The sequence below is a fragment of the Psammomys obesus genome, unplaced genomic scaffold (assembly GCF_907164565.1).
Source record: "Psammomys obesus unplaced genomic scaffold, mPsaObe1.curated_primary_1811, whole genome shotgun sequence".
NCBI classification, from domain to species: domain Eukaryota; kingdom Metazoa; phylum Chordata; class Mammalia; order Rodentia; family Muridae; genus Psammomys; species Psammomys obesus.
In genome coordinates, this window is record NW_026590486.1 from 2472899 (window position 1) to 2497743 (window position 24845).

The 24845-nt window shown below is 40.3% G+C and overlaps 2 protein-coding genes across 5 annotated transcripts in view; one reads left to right on the plus strand and one right to left on the minus strand.

Annotated features, from left to right (window-relative positions):
- Gabra5 (gamma-aminobutyric acid type A receptor subunit alpha5) overlaps nucleotides 1-24845 on the minus strand; it is a 92155-nt gene that overhangs the window by 33605 nt on the left and 33705 nt on the right. For all 4 annotated transcript variants that reach the window (XM_055607515.1, XM_055607514.1, XM_055607511.1 and 1 more), the window contains one exon: nucleotides 7279-7361. In XM_055607515.1, the coding sequence (XP_055463490.1) occupies nucleotides 7279-7361 (83 nt within the window). The remainder of the gene's footprint in view (nucleotides 1-7278; nucleotides 7362-24845) is intronic.
- On the plus strand, nucleotides 943-2883 carry LOC129676967 (tubulin delta chain). Its single transcript, XM_055607516.1, has one exon. It carries the CDS (start codon nucleotides 1343-1345, stop codon nucleotides 2702-2704), a length of 1362 nt encoding a protein of 453 aa, XP_055463491.1. The 5' UTR covers nucleotides 943-1342; the 3' UTR covers nucleotides 2705-2883.

Consider the following 24845-nt stretch of genomic DNA (forward strand, 5'->3'; position numbering starts at 1 on the left):
TTTTTGAAACTGTGGAGCTGCTGTGCTCTGGGCATCCTGAGTACAATATCACAGTCAAGAATACATACCTGGGATGCATGAAAAGCTCATAGCATGAAATGCACAGCCCATTTCCTCATCAAAGGAGTTTCTAGGTGTAATTAGTGTTTTCTAATCTCCAGATCTTATCTCACAATTTAAGCTAATACACAGTGCATCATTCTAAGAATAAAATCAACAAAAGAATTAGGACCTTCCTTTCTCTTTTTCAGATAGTTTTGATTGGAACATAGCAGATGGAAGTCATGCCATTATCCCTGTGTAACTTCCTTACAGTCTAGGAGGGCTTGTCTGGAAGTTAGGACCAATCATAACACCGAGAAGAGAGGCAGCAATGATAGGTAGCCAGCTCACTCTGTATCTACACAAACAAGAGAAACCTGAGCATGTGGTTCAGCAGGAGAGAGATACACATTTGCATTCTTTTGTCTCCTAGTAGCAAAGAACTGTTGAATTGGGTAATTTAAACTCATTATACTTGCACATTTAGCTTCTGCATGCTCACATGCATAAGTAGCATAGGCCAACAGGTTAGATAAGGCTTTTTTTTAAAGCAAATCTAAAAGATAAAAGACAAATAAAAACACATTTAATTCAATAGCATTTCTTCTCTTAGAAAATAGTGTTTTGCACGTGAAGCTTATAAGCTGAGGAAAGGTAACTTTTCTAGAGTTTTCTAGCTGTCAGTCAATTGTATTGGACATGATATGTGATGGTTGGCATGATGCAGTAGTGCTATTAAATACTGTGAATAAATGATGAACACTGGAATCATATCAAATCAAACCCTACAACATCAAAAGATACATGACGCGACAATCTCATCAAGAAAATTAGAAATCTGACATCACAATCTCAAATTTCGCTACGGAGTTTGCTGACCACGGAGCATGCGTGCCGTGCCTGAAGTTGCTAAATTGAAATTGAACACGCATAGTTAACCTTTCTAAATAGAAGAGGGGAAAGGAGGGGCGGGGGAAGGAACCTCTGCAGAGCTCTTCGTATAAGGAACATGAGCATTTATTCGTTCTAGGTGGTTTTTTAAAAAGGGGAGGTCTCATTATGTAGCTCTGGAAGTTACTCTAGACCAGGATGGCTTCGAACTCCAGAGAGCCACCTCCCTCCGCCTCCTGAGTGCTGGGAAATACACTCGCCTGTGCCTCCCTCAGTGCTGGCGTTAAAGGTTTGTTCCACCACACCAGGCTGCCATCCTGCCTATTATTCGGCCAGAAGGTGATTGGTGGGTAAAGAAAAAGTCACCCACCCCCTTGTTTCTCAGACGAGGCCCGCTTTGTGGCTCGGCATGTCGATAGTAACAGTGCAGCTCGGGCAGTGTGGCAACCAGATTGGCTTTGAGGTGTTTGACGCTCTATTTAGAGACTCACACTGTTCCCAGGGACTCTGCTCTAAGAGAGAAAATGAAGCGTATCAAGCATCCTGCAAAGAAAGGTTTTTCAGAGAGGAAGAACATGGAGTTCCAGTTGCCCGGGCTGTCCTTGTTGACATGGAACCTAAAGTTATCAATCAAACACTAGCAAAAGCCACCCAGTCTGGCCAATGGAAATATGGTCAGCACGCATGCTTCTGTCAGAAACAAGGATCCGGGAACAACTGGGCATATGGTTACTCTGTACATGGACCAAAGCATGAAGAATCCGTAATGAACTTAATCCAAAAGGAGGTGGAGAAATGCGACTCTTTGAGTGGACTTTTCATCATGATGAGTATGGCCGGGGGAACAGGATCAGGGCTGGGAGCCTTCATTACACAGAAGTTACAAGATCAGTACTCCAGTTCCTTGAAAATGAATCAGATTATATGGCCTTACGGAACTGGCGAAGTTATCGTGCAGAACTACAACTCCATCTTGACGCTCTCTCACTTGTACCGGTCTTCAGACGCCCTCCTCACTCATGAGAACGACGCAGTCCACAAGATCTGTGCCAAACGGATGAACATCAAGCAGATCTCCTTCAGAGATTTAAATAGAGTTCTTGCCCATCAGCTGGGGAGCGTGTTCCAGCCTACATACTCTGAGGACAGCTCGTTTCACTACCGCAGGAATCCACTGGGAGACTTAGTGGAGCATTTAGTTCCCCACCCTGAATTTAAGATGCTGGGTGTCCGGAACATTCCTCAGATGTCTGCGAACTCCCTGGCGTTCAGCACATTTACCTGGGCTGGCCTCCTCAAGCATTTAAGACAGATGCTTATTTCCAGTGCAAAAATGGAAGAAGGTATCGACTGGCAGGTGCGGCCTCCTCTGTCAGGCCTCCCTCCTCTTGGCAAAATGTCAGTTCACAAAGAACTTAATTTTAACACTTCCATTGCTAACTTGGTCATCCTCCGTGGGAAAGAAGTGCAAAGTGCAGATGTGGAGGGATTTAAGGACCCAGCTCTCTACACTCCCTGGCTGGGACCCGCTCACGCGTTCAGCGTGTGGAGAACGCAGCGAGCTTTTGACAAGTATGAGAAGTCTGCGGCACTGGTCAGCAATAGCCAGCTCTTAGTGAGACCGCTCGACGCGATTGTGGGCAAGGCGTGGAATATGTTTGCATCCAAAGCTTACATCCATCAGTACACAAGATTTGGAATGGAGGAAGAAGACTTTTTGGACAGCTTCACGTTGTTAGAACAAGTTGTCGCCAGCTATAGTAATCTCTGACTTTAAGCTAAGAAGAGAAGAAGACCTTAAGGATGCTTGGACTAAAATATTTTCAAAATGGAGGCTTAGTGGGGCTTGTCTGCGATCCCAGCACTCTGGGTCTCCTGTAGCCAACCTGGGCTACACAAGGCTCCGTTCAGAACAGATAAATAAATATGAATATTTACTTTCAAGGTCAATCTGTTATAGTAATAAAATAGAATGCGGATTCTAATTTATGTACTCTGTCCACAGACACGAAGAAAATTCTCCCAGGGGAATGTAATGTATTTTCAGTGAAAAGATATATTTGGAATTTCATTTGTAAGGGGAAAAAAAAGCAGTTTCTATTAAAAAAACAAAAAACATCACTTTGAAAAAAAGAAAAAAAAACCACATCATCTTGCAGAAATAGGGTCTCAAACCCTGTAGATCCTCCCGCCTCAGGCTCCAGAGCAGATCTGTGCACCTTGGAGTCTAGTGTAAAGAACTCTGCAAGCTCATACCTGACACGGAAGCATAAGGATCCAAGGAAAGGGAACATTCTGTTTGTCTCCATGTTTCTTCCTCTTCCCTCTTTACTACAAAAAAGATTTACGAAACATGACCTAAACTTTCACGGTTAAAAAAAAAAAAAAAAAAAAAAACAATCTCAAATTTCTACTGAAGTCAGGAATTGTCCCTGCTGATTTTGCTTTATTTATGGTGTTTATATTATTGAGTTTCCTGATAGAGAGAGGGAGGAGTCTCCATGAAGTATGTATACATCTCTGAGTGTGAGAAGTGATTTCTTTTCAGTTGGTTGCTTGACAAGAATAAGATAATTTTAGTGACGGAAAAAATTAGGCTGTCAAATACCTTTCTTTATCCAAAATTGCTTTTGAGCTGTCTGCCCTGCACGTCATTACCATTAAATGTGGGATCACAGCGGCCTGAATTCATCTAGCTAGTGACTAGAGTAGCCTCACAGTATGGCAAAAAATAGTCTTTGTGTTTTGTTTTTGATCAAATCAAAGCATAATCTTCATATAAAAAGAGCAGCATAAATTTAAACCACAGTTAATGTTCTAGAGATGTGAACAATTCCTGTTTCTTCAGGCATGGGACTCGGTAGCCTCAGATGATCTACCTGGGGAACTTCAGAGGAAACATCACAAACACTGGTGTTCACCACCACCCTCAAGTGATTCCAAGAAATACTGGTGAGAAACCTTTATACCATTCCCTCTAAGAAACAGATGTTGTAATTGCTCTGTAGCACTTGAAAGAAACAGTTTGAAAAAAAAAATTGTTTCTTTCCACAAACTTCTCTCCAGTAACCCTGCCTCATTTTGGGAGCATAGGATAATCAATAATGAATCCCTTTGGGTCAGAAAGGCTCATTTCCAGGAATGACAGAGGGTAGAAATCAGGCAACAGCTTCTATTATCTGTAACCCATAAGAAATCACTCCTTGGGCATGTAAAATATTGAGGAGAGCTAACACTAGGAAGTGTCGGTTTTTAGAGGCTGTAAATCAGTGCTGTTCTGTAGCTAAGTCCAGGCAGGATTCCTCTGTCCTGCTGAAGAATCCGAGCCTTCAGGAGAGCACAGCTGCAAAGGGAGGAGCACAATCTTCCAAGGAAAAGCCCCAAACAGTAGCTAGAAATGTGATATACATAGATGAACAAAGACACCCCAAACCTCTTCCTTACCACAACTCTGCAGCCAGGAAAGGGTAAGATTGAAGCCTGAACCCAGCCAAGTAACTGTATACAAATGTGTGTGTGTGTGTGTGTGTTTAAAAATAGGATATATTAGTTTTTAGAGTAAGAGAACAATTAGCATACTTACATATACAACTATTATAAATATCATATTTACATCTGTAGATATGCATTGTAATGAAAATATGTGTTCCCTCTAGATTTCACAGCCTCTGCAATGAAACTGGTAGGAGCATGCATCCAGACCTTTCTATGTGCTTCCTTACATTTCTATTTTATCTTACATTAAGAACTGTGAACTGGAGGAATTAGGAAAGCTGCAGGTAGCTAAGAACAAAAAGGCAGGCCCTGGGCCAGTGAGTACAAGTATAGCTGCTTGTGCTGCTGGCAGCCATATCCTTATAGCTGCTCTGCACATCTCAGCTCAGTCCAAGATGGTAAAACAACAACACAAATACAAATGCAAAAAAGATTCTAGAAAGTAGATGAGGTAGGTCACAATTCACTATTTTGACTACTTGAGGGGCTACATAGTGAACTAATTGTCAGTGACAACTGAAGAGTCAGGCTGATGAAACGCACAATTGGCCAGCAAGATCCATCTCCCAAACATCAGCTTCTTCTGGGGAATAAAAGAGGTGGGTGGAGACTCCAATGATCCAACTTTTTCAGAGGGCTGCCTGAGGCACAGACATTGATCTTTCCTGTCTTTGAGTGCTAAGAGGACTCAGCATGCACAAGACACATTGGAGTTTCTTAAAACAAAACTGGTGGATTAGACTAGCACCAAACGTGGTGAGATTCAGAGTGTCTGACCAGGAGGCTTGGTGAACATGACCAGATCATGAAGACTGGAAAGATGATTACAGGAAGTTCTTTAATGTCATACAAAGGTCTGTGAGTTAAAGGCTTGGTCCTTGGGGTGATATATTGGGAAGATGCTAATTAAGTGAAATACTTAAGTCATTGGGAGTAAACCATTATAAGAAATCTTGAGATCCATCTAATTCCTTTTCATTTGCTCTCTGTCTTGTTTGGCTGGTTTTGTTCTGCCATGTGCTCCAGTGGGACATGCCATCTTGCTACAGACCCAAAGAAACCAAATGATCACAGACTTACAATCTTGAAAAATTTGGTCCAAAAATATTTTTCATTTTATAAGTTGGTTAAGTTAAATACTTTGTTATAGTAGCAGAAAGCTAACTAAAAGTCAATGCTTTATGCAAATTATTTGCCAATATAAATAAATAAATAAGTATATAATAACGAAAATAAGTAAATATGTTAAAAAATGGAACAAGTAAAAATAAACTTAAATGAAATGAAGTTGCATGACTTACCTGTCAATGTGTTCACAATAACCATTGTAAAGATATTCACCAAGGTCAGAGAAGTAACACATGTAAAAAGTTTTAACAGAGAGAGAAAATACAAGACTACCACACAGAAATAAAAAAGCAAAAGATTACAACACCTGAATTGAAAAATTAAATAAAGTACATTAACAGATTAGGTAAAGTATAAGAAATAATTGTTGAAATTTAAGATATGTCATTGGAAATTATTCCACTAAATTTTCAAAAACCACAAAAGAATGAGAAAGAGATTTAAGAGACGCCATCAAGTAGACCAACATGATGAAGCTTCAGAAGACAGGAGGGACTCTCAAATGTCGAAATGTGAGGAAAGAGATAAACAAAAAGATCCAAGGGGCCAAACAGGATCCCTCTATTTCTCAAAACACAAAGAATTTCACACCAAAACTTTGTAAGTAGGCTAACAAAAATGAAAGATAAAGAGATGTTTGAAAGCAGCAAAACCAAAAGTGACTTGAATACATTCAATGTCCAAATCTTCCATCCCACGGTGGGATGGCTAATACATTGATTCTGGAAGTGAAGGAAGCGTGAATGATGTCAAAGATAGGGTATCCAAGATTCAACGTCCCTCCTCTTACTTTTCAAGCTTAATGTCAAAGAGAACAGTCTTTTTAAAAATGAAACCTTAATCTGGTGCACAGGTCTGTAATCTCAGCTACTTTGAAGACTAAAGCAGGAGGGTCATAAGGTCAAAAGCAGCCTGTAGAGAGAATTCAAGGAGGGAAGCCTGGGTTACCTAGTGAGACCTTGTGTCAAAATGAAAAATAAAATGAAAGCTAGAGAGACAGCCCATGAGAAAGCACGTTCCTTGCAGCTGTCGGACTCTGCGGTATAGGAAGAGGTTAAATAAAAAAGAGTGTCAGGTCATATGAGCATAGAGGAAAAAGAACGGAGGAAGTTCAGGTCATCTCAGTTCTAACCCTCACACGTAAGGATTGGGGGACTATTACATCTTCTGTCTTAGTGGCTGGAAAACAGAAACATCTACTAGATTTGAGAAGTGTGTACCTAATGCAGTTTGATTTGACTAGTTACTCAAGTAACATTGGCTTATAACTTGAGTGTTCTGAATGAGTCGACACTATGCACCTGACAGACAAGATCACTGAACTTACCAAAGAGTCTACAAGAAAGTCAGCGTAATAATGCAAAACAAAACAAAACAAACAAACAAACATAACACTGGCTGGGTACTCCAAACTGGGAGGTTTTAACTAGAGACATGAAGAACACAGGAGTGAAGGGTCTCTGCAAAGAAAAGCTGAGAAGAGGGGCTGCTAGCAAAGTCTAAGGAAACACTGCCACATCAGAGGTACACATTCTAGATGTTTTGGTATCTGATCTATGATGGATGATCACTGCATGGTACAGACCACATGTGGAGGATTACATACTCAGATAAACCATATCTATAAACCATACCTGCAGTCACAGACTGAGCCCAGTTCTGAATGAATGTGGATTTGACCACAAAGCACACTCACAGCTCTTACATGTGAAAACAACTTACAACTGCCAAATTTCAGGGGACAAGCGTGGGCATCCATCGGGAAGTCCTCAAGCTGCATTGGGCACTCAGCAGAGATAGTCAGGCTGCAAAGTAAAAGGAGATGGTTAGAAGGGCCCCCCTCTTCCCTCCCACAAAACCATTTGTATTAAATATTTCATGAGTGTTTTTTATGAAATTCTCTAACTGTTCCCACTAAAATTACATGGTTGTGCTGTAAATGAGTGTCTTTGGGGAGTAGAGGTGTGAGTCCAAAGCACTCAGAACATCTGTGGCACGATGCGTGTGCCTATCTACACACCGTTGCCCATACACCCATCTATGGTGCTTTTCCAACGATGACTTGCTACTTCCTACCCCTTGTTTTCTTTGACAAGGCAAAAATTACATTTATTTTCTTAAGTAGTTTATGCACTCAATAAATATAAATTTAAGGTAAGTGTACAATTAAATCTTTGCCAGAGCCGCCTTTTTTTCATTGCTTAATGGGCCACAGAGGAGCTTGTAGTACAATAGCAATTTTCTGTTGCAACCCGGAAAATCATCCTTTTATTTCAAATCTAGTCTTCCACATAAGGATGTCACTGAGAACAATGCTCATGGCCACGGTTGCCCATTCCATGACAGGCATCGTGTGAGTGCTCTGGCTCTCACTATCACCACAGTAGCATACATCAGTCTACCACAACTACCACAGGGGATCACAGATGGAAGCAAGGCTCCAAATATAAAGCTACTCAGCGCAGAACCATGAGGGGAGCTCTAGCTGCTGGCCTCTGTCTGCAGAGAGGCTCTTACAGCGTCTAGCACCTACCCTATAACTTCATACTCTACTCTCTAAGGTGGTATACTTAAAGTGCTACACAGTGTGCAGATGCTGAGGCCCATACATGCCAGAGTGGGCTCCCTGGAGGTTTATAGAGTAGAAGACTTCAGTGTAGTAGTATGGAGTTGGTTGAGCCTTTAAATCCAGTGAGTGATGATCAGGTCACTCAGGGAACCACTCTAAGAAGGATTGATTCAGTTTTTGAAGAGCTCCAGAAGTTCCCTCAAGAGTAGCTTACTGGGAGTTGGAGAGATGGTTCAGAGGTTAAGAGCACTGGTTGCTCTTCCAGAGGTCCTGAGTTCAATTCCCAGCAACTACATGGTGGCTCACAAACATCTATAATATGATGTGATGACTTCTTCTGGAAATCAGGTGTACATGCAGATAGAACACTCATATACATAAAATAAATAAATATTAAAAAACAAAAAGTAGCTTGCTACAGAGTGCCAAACTAGTCCCTGAATTCCTTTGGTTTCCCACCTCACCATGGGCCACTTCCACACATGCTCCTGCCACTGTTATGTCATGATTACAGAGATCTCATTAAAGAGGTGAAATAAGTTACCTAGAATTTGTCAGCTTCCACAGCAAGAGCTTAATAAGCCTCTTTTCATTGTATATTACCCAGCATCTGGCATTTGGTTGCACAATGAAAGACAATAATATGCTTGCTTTTATGTCTCTACAGAGTTTTAAATAATTTTGCAAAATTCTAAATTGTACTAATGAGCTTATTTTTATTTCTTAGGCTCTCTTGCATTATTTAAAATTAAATTAATTACATAAAATTAAATAAAACAATGAAATATTTGACTTCTTTTGCATGTTAAAATTCTAATGTTAGAGCAGAAAGTAAATAACCCACTGTTGTCCACTGTTTGTTACGTTAAGCAGAGATGTTGTTCATGGTCTCAGGATGCAAATGAAATGCATATTTGCCTTTTCTGCTTCCTTTTGTTAAAACAGATTAGTCTGTTGTTTTTAAATTGGTAACATCAATCACAGGTGACCACTGCAGCCTGAATAGCCAATCAAGCCATTCTTTGAATAAGCAAGATATAAGTGCATGTCCATCAAAAAGAGGAAATTCTTTGACACCGATTTGCATGACAATCACTATAGAAGGAGTGAGTCACTAAGGGCCTGGAGTACAGTGTGGAAAAAATATGCTACTAGTTCTCCTTCTCAGGTGTAGAGATGATGTGGAAAATTATAAACTGCAGACACTCATAGAACATAGGATACATTCATATATGCACAAAAGTTCTGACATGTCATGTTCACTTAATATTTCCTCTGGTACATTTGCTTTTACGTTATGTGTATACATACTGCCTTCTGACTGTTGGTATAAAAATGTATCTTCTGCACATTCAAGCAGAATGAACTCTCACTTCACTAAAATCTCAGTCATGACTTTTAGAAACTAACTTTAAAACTCCAAATGTGCATTATGTACACATCTGTCAGCATAGCTAATAACCAACAGACTGTCTTTAAGCTCTTATTATTTTACAGGATTGCTAACTGAAATGAATATCTTCAGCTACAAATTATGAAAGAGAAATATTATCAAAGACTGTGGAGTGGCAATATAAACAGAGATTAATTTACCAGAATTAGAAGACTGAGGACTTTAAAAGCACAGCCTTTGAAGATAGTATCCAACCATCATAAAACTACTGTCCATGATTGTTAGTAAACTCAAGGAATGTATTAGAGAAAGCAGCAATGAACAAAGAGACTCAACAATAGAACCAGAAACCACATGACACAGTAACAGCATCAAGCAACATGTGACAGTGAGTGCAGGAAAGGAGAGGATTGTGGGAGTTGCATGACTGTGATTTTTACTCTGCTGGGAACACTGGGGTTCCATCAATGGGAACAGTGCCAGGGGCACTGAGCCAACTATAGCACAAAGATGTCAACTAGCAGACTCAGCTTTATGTCACCTCTTCATGACATGAGCAACTTCATGAGCTCTCTTTGCCTTTCCAAATGGGCACATATGGAGATAATGCCAATGGCAGAGCCTTTCTCTGGCCATTTTCATGTCAACCAGCTCTCTTAACTGCTTCTTACTCCAGCAATCTCTCAGCTTCCCAGGGCCCTACACACCAATGAGAAACTGAGTCTTACACTTTGCTGCCAATGGTGAATATTGCAGGCTCATCCACCATTCCTATGTGCTGGTTTTGTTTGTTCACATTGCCATGATGGGTTTAGAACTTAGAATTTCTGTGGTTTGTCTCCAATTGCCAAAATTGACCCCATAGAAAGAAGATGCCTACCTTGGGCACTTTGTGCATCCCTAGGTTATTTTTTCTCTGCTTCTGGCCAACATTAGTTGTATAAAGGAAGACCAGAGTGCCCAGGCTGTCTTTAGGGGCTTCACAGCAGATCCTAGGCCCTGAGAGCTGCCCACCTGCAGAAGCTAACTGTATTAGAACAGCTTAAGGACTATCCTGGCAAGAGATGCTCACCAGGAATCTTCTTTTAGTATATTGTGAGAGTGGGAATGCCACATATATTCAGCAGGGGGCAGAGGACTATAGAAAATATGTGCAGAAACAAGTGCACAGAATTTAGCTAGTTATATTTTAAAGGCTCTGTAAGAATGGTCCCAGCAAAACCATAAAAAACAGTGGTTTGTATAATACAACTACCATATTAGTAACTAATCATACCTTATTTCTATGAAGTGTCTTATAATCAGTTTGAAGCCTCGGGACAGCTACTTAACCAGTGATGATCTCTGCCCTCTAACAGACAGCAATTGTTCAGATGAATCCCTCAAGAGTAAATGCTTCAGTCTCAGCAATAAATTAACACCTCTGCTGCCTTTACACATTGAACAAATGGCCTAGGTCTTTCTAGATAGAGGAACTCTTCTAATCTGAGTTTTTGGACGCAGAGAGTACAGTTGACCGGCCTCCACACAGCATTCAGCTCTGATCCTTTTATGGAAAGACCGGCTGTCATAGACCAAGAGCCAGCTAAGTCAACCATACAAAGCCTTCATGTTTTTAGCTTTAGTAAATGAAGCTCAAAGGATTCAGAGTTCTGCCGTTGGCACAAATTCACGGAATTTATGGATGATACAGGCACATGGCATTTGTTTTCTAAAGGTCCAATTTCTGTTTTACTTATAAATTCTGCTGAGACAATTCAAGCATTGACAAATGGAACAAAATGACTGTACAAAAACTTGTTTTTTTCTGAGTTGTTAATAGCAGATGATTTTTTTCTTTATTAAATAATTCAGTTTACATCTTGGTCATAGGCCCCTCCCTCCTGCATCTCCTCTCCTCTACTTCTCAGAATAGGGGAGCTCCCCCTAGCTGGACACCTGAGGTCATCTATTCACATGAGGACTGAGTTCCTCTTCCTCCCCTGTTGCCTGATAGGGAAATCCCATCAGGAGAAAATGATCAAAAAGCAAGCAAGATAACCCATGTCAGAAATATCCCCTACTCCCCTAAAAAGTGGGCCCACATGAAACCTCAGATGCCCATTAGGCTTCTCTGGTGCTTTCTCAGCAAACTGGAAATAACCACACCTCAAAACCCAGTTTTTGGGCATTCCACTCCTGGGCATACACTTGAAAGATGTTCCACAATACAAGTTCATTTGCTCAACCATATTCATAGCAGCTTTATTCATAATAGCCAGAAGCTGGGAACAATTTAGAAGTCCCTCAGCTGAAGAATGGATAAAGAAACTGTGGTACATTTCACAGTGGAATACTACTCAGCCATTAGAAATAAGGAAACCATGAAATTTGCAGGTAAATGAATGGAATTAGAAAAGATCATCCTGAGTGAGGTAACACAGACCCAGAAAGACACACATGGGATATACTCACTTATAAGAGGATTTTAGTCAGATAGTACAGGATAGATATATTACAATGCATAGACCCCAAGAAGATAAGTCTCATAGACAACAACTTACTTTTCGTTTTAGATTTTTTTAAAGGTTTTTTTTTTTTTTTTTTTTGAAACAGGGCTTCTCTGTGTAGTCTTAGTTGTCCTGGATTTTGTAGACTAGGCTGGCCTTGAACTCAATGAGAATCTCCTACCTCTTCCTCCCTCAGTGCTGGTATTACAGGCATGTGCCACCACACCTGGCTACAACAACTTATTGTTGTTTTCTTTTAAAACAACTTCATTTTAAGGTAAGGAAAACAGCAGGTCTGGAGAGATGGCTCAGCAGCTAAGAACACCAACTGCTCTTCCAGAGGGCCCATGTTCAATTTCCAGCATCCACATGGCAGTTCAAAACTGTCTGTTACTCCAGTTCCAGGAGACCTGACACCCTCACATGGTCATATACACAGGCAAAACATCAATGCACATGAAATAAAAACAAACAAATTTCTTATCTTTTTTAAAAAAGATAAGAAAAAGAGTACTTTGCAAGTGAAGATCTTTGCTATTGGTTTTATGCCACAATTGATTGTTTAGGACCCCAAATTCACTGGTGGAATGACACTCCTGTTTGGCCAGATGGTCACTCACAGGTAGAAGGTTATATTGTTATATTTATAAATATATAAAATATATAAATATATAAAATATATTGTTATATTTGTAAAAATTTCTAACTTCTTTGGTCCAGTCTTCCCATTTGGAAAAGAAAGAAAATAGTTGATTTTGCACTCTGTAAAATGTAGGTATGAAACAAAACGTTAACAGGATTGATTAAGATAGAAAGTTCAATGATGACAAGGTGACTAAAGATTGAAGACTTTTTTCTTTGGAAATACTGCAGCAGAAGATGTGCTTTGAACAGGCAGACAACGTCATAAACATCAAGAAAATGCACAGCACTCACAAACATAGGGCTACCCACCTCACAAATGGGATTTTACAGATGAAATTAACCTAAGGTTCTCAGAGTGGGAGATTGCCTTAGATTAACTAGACTAGTCTAATCCTGCAGGTTCTTACAGGAGAAATGAAAGAGTAGAAGACTCAGAGGAAATGCACACTTAAATGCAGGCATGAGAATGATAAAGCCTAGAGCCCAGACATGCAGATGTCCTCAGTACCTGGAAGCAGATGTTCGAATGAGGTCAAGAGCTCAGGAATGCAGCTGTCTTCCAAGAACTGGGTGAGACATGAGTCTCCTCTAGAGCTCTCACCTGTCCAATACCTTGATTGTCAACCCATGAGACATTTGTGGCTCCTGACTTCCAGAACTATAAGTCAATAGAATTTGTTGTGTTTTAAGCACATACATTTGTGATGATTTACTGCAGAACCAGTAAGAAAAAAAAAAAAAAAAACACAAATTTTGGTACCTGGAAAAGAGGTTTTACTGTAACAAAGTCCAGGAACTATGGAAATGGCTTTAACAATGGGCTGACAGGAAAAGTCAAGGTTTCCTGGGATGGTGAGACTATGAATAACTATAGACTCTATGGTGGTTGAATGAGAATAGGCTCCCCCTCTAGGTTTCCAGTTGAGAAGGGTTAGAAAATGTGGTCTTGTGGAGGAGATGTGTCACTAGGGGATGAGCTTTGATGTTTCAAAAGCCCGTGCCATCTCCAGTTAGCTATCTCTGCCTTGTATTTGTGAATTAGATGTAAGCTCTCACTGACTCATCCAGAACCATGCCTGCCTGCCTGCTACCTTAATGGTCATGGACACACCCTTTGAAACTGTAAGCCCCCAAATGACTTTTATGCCAGTGGCCTTGGCCATGTAATTGAAAAGTAATTAAAACAAATGGTAGGCAGCAGGTGGAGAACTGTCAGTGGCCACTGTTGGTAGATATCAAAGTGCCACTGGGCAGATTCTGAAGCGAATATGGAGTTACTGAAAACTGAGAAAGCAGATCCTGTTATATGGAGGCAGAACACTCTGGTGAATGGTATCTACAGTAACAAGGAAGCATAATTTTCACATAATTGTAGAAAGCTAAATAATACTTCCCTTAATCTCCACAGCATGTAAATATTCCCATGTCTAAGAAAGAGTCTTTGTGGATGTGAATAGGATATTTTGAGATAAAGAGGCCATCAATGTGGACCCCCAAGTAATGACAGGGGTTCTTGGGAGAGAAAGGTGGGAGATGAAACCAGACAGAAGAGCAGAGGAATGTCAGTTGTTCTGCTATCAGCCTGAAGATGCAGGCAGGAGTCCTGGCATAGAAATGCAAAAGATACATATCTAAGAAATGATAGTAGTGCTTACCTGAGCTTCCAGAGGGCATGTGGTCCTGTCAACATCTTCATTTTGTATCTGTGAAATCAATTTTTAAACCTTGGCTTCTAAAAGCTTAAGAGAATATACCTGTATTGTGTTAAGTATTGAAGTTCGTAGTGACTTGTTGCAGTAATCATAGAATGTGAATAGCATGATGAAGCTGGGAACTCAAGTGGAAGAATTGCCTCTTTCCTTCTTACATCTCCCAGTAAATCATGAGGAGAAAAGAGATGGAGGGAAAATTGCTAATAGTGAAGCTACATTTGATGAACTTGACATTTTCAGCTTGTCTTTGCTATAATTAGTATATTCTTTACCAGGATTATAGAAGCTAAAGACCAAAGTTGTATTTGACACCCCTTGTCAAGAGCCTCAGAATCATCAGAATAGAAGAGTAGGGCTCAGAGACCAAAGACTTAGAACAAAGGGCATGGCTTCAAATCCCAGACGATTCTTCCCAAGCCAGAGTTAAGAATGGTTGGGGATAATGCTTTCATTTCTCTATCCTGTTAAATGGGAATGCCTATTCTCATTACTCTCTGTCTGCCTTGCTGTGTCCCAGTCCCAAAATCCACAGGTGGGAGGAACAGTGCCCTAGAATGGGTTGTACAGATCCTGACTCACAGTTGACTCAGAGTTAAGGTTGAGCTTCTGAGGAGAAGAGTTTTAACTGAGATTTTGCAACTTGTCTTGATGCTCTAGAGTGGAAAGATTGGGGGAACACTGGAGTGGGATTAGCATACTTTCCACAGAGGCTGGACATGATTTTGGAGGTCTGGGGTGCAAGATGGGGTACACAATTAATGGCTTCAGTTCCTCCTACTTATCTGTTTACACATACAGCAAGAGTATTTCAGGTATGATGAAATTAGATCTTTGAGCTTGGAACTGGATTATCTCGGTGGTCTCAGTACCATCAATCACAATCCCTCTCATAGGAGGAGGCCAAAATGCTGGTGGCAGAAGGTAAGATACAGTAATGAAAGTAGAAGTTGGAATTCACTAGAGCCATATGTCAAGGGATTCATGAAGCCTAAACTGAAAAGATGCAGGGAAGATGCAGACCATGATTATAAGATGATACCTTAAACAAGGTGTGGTCAGTTATTGACTTGCATACCGGCATGAACTGTGATGGACGCAGATGACTCACCCACGCAAATGCTACTGTGACTCTCGAGTGTACATGTGATTTACTTGGAGACTTTTTAAATGTTCACTGAGTATCTAATAACTGTTGCCATGGGAAAGAATTAACAATTTAGTGGTAATATTTTTCTATCCCTAGTAGTCCTTGTAAAGATGGACCAAATGTTCAGATAAATTTTTATTCACCAGAATGCTGCCCATCTGAACACGAGCAGGATTTAGAGATGCAGCAGATAGGATGCATCACACAGGAAAAAATTTGAATGATCAAGATAGCAGGACACTTCTAATCTGGGCCAGAAATGCTGGTGTGAGTGAACATGGCTCTCCATGAAGTCCTGGCACCAGGACAAAGACTCACTTACAGTTCTGATAACCAGGGCCAGGAACTCAGTCTCCACATGCAAATAATTCTGGCTTCTAGTCCATCTTCCCCATACATTGTATCATAGTTATAGGCAAGACTGAGAGAAATGCAACATTTTTCCTCCCAGGTTTGACCAAAATTATAAACTTCTGCTGCTGCTTTTCTATGCATTAGATATTATGTTCTTTTAATGTTGGAGTATATTCAGTCTCAGATTTAGGCCTGGGCAGGGGCTTCAGTAACACAAGGATCACAAGGATTTTTGTCTTCTCTCTCTCTCTCTCTCTCTCTCTCTCTCTCTCTCTCATATGTGTGTCCTTCAGAAACACAGAAACACCTCTCCTCCATGAGCCTGGCCTAACGCAAAATCTAGATTTAACTCAGCATCTCTCTGCTGCTGCCCCCAGGAGGAAGAAAACCCAGACATACTCTTCAAAAAGCAAAATGCAAGAAATCATGGGCTTCTCCAGAACAATCACCAATACACTGTGCTGTGGATATTGGTTGTGCAAATATTCATAGAAATGTAACTATAGTTTATTGTTAAATGTAACTATAGTGTGTTGAAGGAAGATGTCTCTACAAGCTCAATAGTTGTACAAAATTGAACTGTATTGCATATGAAAACTGCGAAGTCAGGAGTATATTCTGATCCTGAAGGTCATTGTCAGCTGTCCACATGTCACGACCTGATTTCTGTGAACTGTTTCCATTTGGTGATTATTGGAGATCTACAGCAGCTGTGTTTGATCTAACCAGATAGACTTCCTTCCAGAAGCAGGCCATTGTCATATCCTCATTAGATTCAGAACTAACTGTGTCTCATCCACAGAAAGGCTTCCATAATGAAGAAGACCAGTAGGGCTGTTAGGGTAGGAGATCATAGCCAGAAGAGTGACAGGCACACTAACCTGTTTTACATACGCTAGAACCTGGGTTCAGTGAAAAGCAAATTTTGAAAAAAAAAAAAAAAGAGAGAGAGAGAGAGAGAGAAACCATTTAAAATAGTCAATGGAAAATTTAAATTCTCCCGATAACTTTGCATTTGATAATTCATGCTTTCACTTATACAAGTGTAGAATTCCATCTTTCGGAAGTACTACATTCAGGCATGGAGGTACAAGTCTGTAATCTCAACTCTCCAGAGGCGGAGGCAGTAAGATTGGGAGGTCATTGTTCCCCTGGTTTAAATAGCAATATCTTGTCTCAAAATCTTTTTTCTCCCCAAAATTTACTATTGATATAGTATAACATGTTTTTGTTAGAAATGAATGCACAGAAATCCTACAACTTATTTCAAGCTTGAGTTACAGAGTTCAGGGGTTGTTCTAAGGATAACTGACTCATTTTGTATGCTTGGATATAACAGAAATGTATGTGAGTCCATCCGCCAGAATTGCACTGAGCTAAAAATGCCCATGGAGCTGAGCACCATTTATTTGTATTTTTGTTCCTCTTCAGCTGCTGGGAAGAAGATGTCAGCAATTCTTGTTTTTGTTGGGAAAACCAGCATAAATGTCATCTTCTCAAAAAGCTGGCATGGTGCTTAACCAAAAGGGACAAAACCATTGTGGGTCTATTTCAATTAATGACTTCCTTTTGTTAAAAGTATTCTCTAGAAGGAATTTTAATAATGAGTGAAGAAGTAGAAATGTTTAATTTTATGTGTATTATTACACATAGCAATAAATACATCACAATGGATTAAATGTGGAGAAATAAGCAGAAGTCTGGACAGGAAATAATTGTTGCAAAATAGACAAGAACACAAATGTGCAAATGAGCTTCTTTCTGTAAGGCAGACTCCAAGACCAACTTTGGATATTGCATTTCTCTAAGGATAGAGCACAGAAAACCAAATGCACAACCCAGAGGAAGGAGCTTCCACCACTCACAAATCTGTAACCCAAATTCCTGTGGAGATCATAAACCTACTGTATGGTGTTGTTTAAAATGTTCAAATATAAAGTGGAGCTACTATGTGTGGCACATAGCTGGTGTTCTTAAAACTCGAGAGAAGGAGCAGGAGATCTGGCACAGTGGTTAAGAGCACTTACTGCTCTTACAAGAGACCTGGGTTTAGGCCACATGAAGACTCATAACTGTGTGGAAGACCAGTTCCACGTAATCTGACACCCTCTTCTGATCTCCTGCATATGTGTGCATCATGCACTTAGATACACTCAGGCATGAACACAGACACATAAAATAAAAACTGAAAAAATCCTAGAGCAGAAGATGGCACCTGTACATTCAGGATTCCAGCAGTCTATCCATCCATAAAGACAACAGCTTTGCAAAAATCACCGTTACGTCTTTCTAAACAGAATTCTGTAATCTATTAAGAGCTCTACAATCCACGTGAGATGCTTAATGAACTAAAAAGTACTTGTACTTGGACCTCAGTAAGTAAGGCCTGTGGTCTTTAAATGCTTCCTGACCATACCTTGTCCTCCTGCTCTGCTATAGTAGCAGCCACATTCCTGATACAGATGGATGGTAATGCAAACAATGTGTACTATATTCTCAAAGACCGTTGGTACCATACTTTGCTCTGCTCAGGGATTCCTGAGTACTGGTTCAAAGCTGCCTTTGTTTTATTTATATCAGAGCTATCCTGAGGTAGTTTCCTGAGCAGTGCTATAAATTTCTGCCACAGGCAAAGAAGCTAGGACTGAGTGTGCAGTTAGTAGATGTGCAGAAAGCTTAGAAAGTAAAAGCTAGTGAAAGATCTGTGAGAGGCAAGAGCCACAGAGTTCCCAGATACTATGGAAATTAGGGGACATCATGCATGTCAAGGACTAACCACAAGTGAATGAAGAGTACAAGAAGACTGTCCTCCAAAATGTATAAAGAATTTTCAGCTCAACGTTGAAAGGATCAGTACCTGTCCAGAACCCTCAAGATCAAGTTCTCAGCACAAAGGAGATTTATTTGCCCCAGAGAAGCAGAGTATAATGAATAAGAAACAAGAACAGGAGAAAAAAGACTAAGGAGAAGGGGAAGAAAACAATGAAGGGCCAGGGGTATTTGTTCTGGAATGGGACAAAGGACTGCCTCTGGATTCAGAAGAGACAGATGTGACTTGTAGGCAAATGGCAATTTAGAAATATGAAGCGGGAAACCCCATGTTAGGATGAGGTGTTTAATTTTAATTGTACATGTTAATTAGGGAAACCAAAGGGGGCTTTTGATTGTTGGACTTCAATATTTTGATAGCTGGATCTTGGTAGTTAGCCTTAAGAGGACAAGAGGAGGAATTAGCCAAATAAGGGAACAGACTTTGGTAGCTACCTTGAGGAATGTAATCTAGTGGGCACAGATTTAGCAAGGCACAGGAAATGGGGAGAAGGGTAAGGCCTGCCAGAGCCATGCCTGCCATGACCAAATTGGCCAGAGTTCCTTCAAATATTAAATAAAGTCAATTTAAAAATGTATCAGAGGAGCTTTCCACATATCTCACCAAAAAAATATCATGGTACCAAACTAGCAGAAGATGCTTCCAGTGATATCTTATGATGGAAAAGGTAAGTAAAACAATGAGATAACACCACAGTTACTAAGATGACCAGAATCCACATGATGCCAAATGCTGTACAGGATCTAGGGAAGCAGGAGCCCTCACTCATCAATGCTGTGAGCACAAAATGCTCCAGCTGCTTTGAAGACAACTTGGAAGCATTTACAGAACTAAACAAACTTACCAAATGATCTGGAGTTGAGCTGCTCAGTCTTCGCATGAAAGAGCTGAAAATTCCTATCTACACAATTATCCTCATGAACATTTACAGATGTAGTCCTAATAGCCAAGAATTTGCTAATTGGAAGCAACAAAGAGTTTTTCATATGTGAGTAGTTAAACTGTATCCTGAGATCATAGTGGAGTATTATGCAGTGCTATAAAGCAATGAGCTTTCATGACACAAAATATATATGGAGAAAAAAAAGTGCACATTTATAACTAGAATTAGCCCATTGGAAACCTATATAAACTGTTTTACAGTCTCAGAAAAGACAAATCTCCATGTTTTATGACTCAGCTGTATGGCATTATAAGCAACAGAATATAAAGAAATCAAGTCTGACTGATCTGGAAGCATCTTCCCTATGACTAGTTGTCACAGTGCTGGAGGCAGTTATGATGCTGCTAGAGGAGAAAAGGAATCATTAGTCTTACTCAGGTGTAAACCTAGTGAGCTAAAATAACAATTAGCTTGAGCAGTTATACCCACTGGTGCATTGATGGCACAAATGTCGTGATTGTAACCAACCACTTTCTGATGGGATTTAAGGAGCACTGTGCAAGGTAGAACCCATGCTTGGCATTGTTGCTGGAGACAAGAACTTGTGCCTCTATAGGTCATAGGCCTTAAGATATAACCTATACAATAATAATAATAATAATAATAATAATAATAATAATAAACAACTATTATTCTGCTAACTGGACATACTATTAGATTGACTTCTAATGACATATTGTTCTATCAATAGATTAGTGTATCTCTCAAGCCTCATCAGAGAAGTTTCTTTATGTAACAGTTAACAATGACTAGAGAGACCCATAACTGGGTTAAGATAATGAGAATCTGCAATATGCTCAGCCCTAACTGGGCTACCTATATAAGAAATACCCTCCTTAAGATTCAGAAGTCATCACAGATGAGGGCATGAAAAGATTATAAGAGCCAGAGGCAATAGATGTCTACAAAGAAAATGATTCTTTGACACAATAAGGCAGCTGACTATATGAACTTACAGCATCCACAAGACTTGGCACAAGCTCAAGCCAGAGGAAAAAATTGTTATTAAAAGTGAAAAAAAAATTATAAAAATTTCAAAACACATGAGTAAATAAATGCATTTACTTTTTTAAATTAAGTTCACTACTTTCATTGTTGTTAGAAAATAATCTGAGCAAGACCACTTAAAAAGAGGAAAGATTTCTATACTGCTCAGTCTCTGTCTGAGCTTTTAGTGGATGGTTGGATATATCCTTTGCTTTGGTCCTGAGGTAGAAGGACTTGAGAAAATGGCTGCTCACTTCAGGGAAGGAAGCAGGGTGAGTCAGAGAGGAGAGGTCCAGGAACAAGACCTTCAAGGACCTGTAACCTGCATCTCCAATCCAGGAGATATAGGATATAATCTGCCTAAGAGATTATCCAGCTATGGTTTCATTAAAGAACGTATATGCTGTGAAGGGACTGTGGCAGTGACAGGAACCATGACATCAGGCATTTAACTCAGCACTTTATCAGTAAAAGAAATATGGCAATGCAAGCATGGGAGGGAGACCTGGGATTCCATCCCAGTACTGGAAAAAACAAAAAAACAAAACCAAAAACACAGAAAACCTTCTTGTTTAGCTTCTTTAGGTGTACAGATTTTAGGCCACAAAGGAGGACATTGCAGCCGGTCCTGATGAGACCTGATAAGCTAGGGTCAGATGGAAGAGGGGGAGGACCTCCACTATCAGTGGACTTGGAGAGGGGCAAGGGAGGAGGGAGTGAGGGAGGGTGGGATTTAGAGGGAACAAAAGAGGGGGCTACAGCTGGGATACAACATGAATGCTAAGTAATTAATGTAAAAAAATTAAAATTTAATTAAAAAAAAAACAGAAAACCAACCAACCAAACAAAAAACCCAAAAAACAGTACCCCAACCCCCACCCAAACAAAAGACTCTTAGATTTTACAACTGTAACAATAGATAAATGTCTTCTATGTAGTAGGTAAAGAAACAGAAAGATCCATGGTGCAAACAGAGGCAGCTTAGCCTACCACTGCCCTACTCCTCAAGGGCACAGCACAGTAGCTTTTCCTCAGTGTTCATGAGGCAGCAGAGGTTGCCATAGCAACACAGATACTTTCTCAGAACTCTGGAGGTTGAGAGTCTGGGTTGACTGTGTCGTAGATTTAGCTTCTTCTGAGGCCTCTTCCCTTCACTTTTAGACAGCAGCCTTTTCCTGTGTCCCCATAGGCTCTTTCCTCTGTGTGTGACTACGTCCTTTTCTTTTCAAACAAGGACACCAGCCAGATTGGATAAAGGCTCACTGGTCAAGACCCCACTTTAACTTTCATTATCTCTTTAAAGACCCTGTTTCCCAATATAGTCACATTCTGAGGTAGCAGGGGGTTTGAGGCTTTAGTGTAAGAATTTTGGACTGACAAAATTTAGCCCACAGTAGCTAATCCATTTTCACTTCACCTGTGGTACTACTTGCTTTCTGACATGACAAATGATGGTTCTGAGAAAGAAGCAATGAATAAACAGACTTAAATCAGTTCAACTGCAATTATTGAATGGTAACATTTTAAAAGAGTGAAAGCTTAATTCACATGAGACATAGTGTCTTAGTTATAAGCTCTTACAAGATTATTTACAAAGATCTTTTTGGCTTTCTTTACAGAGAAACCAATGAATTCTTTGAGCATGACATTGACACACATACACAAACAACACTTTAAAGGAAGGAATGAGAACAATGGGCAAGAATGAGTTTCTGGAACCTTGATAGGGATGTGGAGCAGGAGAGAGAGCGTTTGTGAGCTGTTTGGAAGACCCTGTACCCAGTATGGCCAGCAAGGACAAGTACACATCTTGTCAGAGCTATGACCTATAAAACACTTCTTTCACTTGTATTTATCACCCAGAAAAACAGAAAATTTTTTCATTTCTTTAAAAGTTGGTATAATGGTCAGTGTTAATTTTCAGTGTGGTAAAATCTAAAAACATTCAATATGAGCTGCTGAGCATGCTGTGGAATATTATCTTGATAACATTAACTGAAGTGGAAAGACCCCTCCATTGTGAGTGACACCATTCCATGGGCAGAGGATCCTGGGCTATATGTAATAGTGAAGAATATGGGATGAGCTTTAGCATGCATGCATGCATTATTCTTATAGTCTGGTTGCAAGCATAATGTGCCTGCTGCTTCAATTCCTGATGCTGTGACTTCCCTTCCACAACAGACCACAACCTAGAACTGCCACCTACATAAATTCTTTCTCCCTATTGTCATTTTTTTGTCACAGTATTTTATCACAGCCACAGAGAAGAATTAAGATAAATGCAGAAGTTAATTAGTGGCAGACTGAGGTTTCAACTCATGTAAAATAGCTCCTGGACAGGAATAAGAATTGGATAAAAAGCTTGCGACTTAGTTGGCTAGATGTAAACCCTAAACATATCAAGGATTTTGTAAGGAATCCAATGGTCTTTGCTGTCTGGCCTGGCATCTATATTCAGAAAGAATCCAAGAGAAACTGAGAGCTGGTTATCAGCCAAGCAAAGGTACAAGCGTCCAGATCAGAGAACAGAAGCCCAAATGACCAACAGATGTCCATGGATTCAGGCCATGAGTAAGAAGTAGCCTCTGGTTGCAAGGCAGAAAGGAGAGAGAGTCACATGTCTCATGGCAGGAAAAAAAATAAGAGTGCAAAGGGCTAGAGACAAACAGAACTGACTGGTTAATGTAATCTTCTGCCAGCAGCTAGAATATAAGAGGGACTCTGGGCTGTTTAGAGGAGTCTACAGAGAGCACATAAGGAGTAACTTACAGTCCACTAGACATCACCTGGAGCTGAGGCTGCTTTCTAAGCAAGTTGGTGGTGGCAAAGTTGGGCATTGGAAACAAGTGATTATTAAAGAAATTGAGACTGAACTTTGAGGGCAGAGGGTGAGCCAGGGGCCAGACATGGTAACTGAGGATTTGACAAAGTCCAAATCACAGTTCAGTTTGCTACAAAGTGGTGCAAAATTACACACTTAAGGACTTTGTTGGGAAGCATGGAACACACTGACAAGGGCTAGTAACACCACTGAGAAACAGAGAAGGGAAGCAGTAGTGCTGGTAATGAGAGAGCACCAGTAATGGTGCTGGTAATGATAGGACACAGGTTTAATCAGCCTACGATGATGGGAGCCAAAGATTTGAGTCAAGTAAACAGAAGAGAAACTGGATTTGAGCAGGACATCTTTAAACTTGCATTTATGAAAGATGGCAAAGAAAGCACAGGAGATGAGGCTCTGAGAAGACTGTGTGCTGCTGGTCATACCAGAGAAGAATGGGATTTCCTCACATGGAAGGCATCTAGGAGTTACCCTAGGGCCCCACCTTTACCATATCACTAATGGTTCAATGCCATCCTAATCTTATGAATGAAAATGATGAACAATGGCTGATGTCACCTGTATAGTAGTGAGACAAAGATACCACTCTCCTGAGCTGTTGGGAGAGGTGTATATTCTAAACACTCCATAGCTTTTCTATAAGGAGACCAGTGTTAAGGGCCGGGGAGGCTCCTGGGCAAAACACTTGCTATGTTCATGGTCCTGGGTTCCATCCATAATACCACAAATAAGGAAGTAAAAAATCATTCATTCACACATTCAGAGAGAAGTGGAATAATTACCCATGGATCACTCCCAGGATAGCTTTTGTTTTGATGTTTTTCCCAGTACTAAGCATTATTGTATAATATGTGTGCCTTCAGATAAAAGGAGCTTTTGCAAAGTCCAGTTCAGGCCACAGTGCAGAGAACTTGCACATGGCTGTCTGGAATAGTTCTCTATTCTCTTTCTTCATTCTACCCACTCTGTTTATGACCTCTTACAGCTGTAGCTACTGCACAGAATTCTGAGAAAAAGTAGTTGGGCATGAGGACCTGCTCGGCTTAGGAGGAGTGTTTGTATCTTATGATTTCCTCAAGGCCTGAAGTAAGCAATTCACCTTGTACATAGGGTTCCCTGAATTGGCTTTTACTACCTATTATCACGTTGCATACCGGCTACCTGGGTTGATGTTTATCTAAATATTATGTACCATTTCTGACTATTTCTTGTCCCTCTTCCTGGAAACGCTCAAGAAAACATTTTATGTGACTTTATATTCATTCCTGATGTGGTATGTACTTCTGGGCATGCTGGTCCCTATGTCCAGAACATCCTGGTAGCTCTATCATCATGCCATTGTTCAATTTCAGACTTCGCATTTACCACTGCATCC

Bases quoted from the DNA above. Each gene is read 5' to 3' on its own strand.
- LOC129676967 (XM_055607516.1), top strand. From the start codon at position 1,343: ATGTCGATAGTAACAGTGCAGCTCGGGCAGTGTGGCAACCAGATTGGC.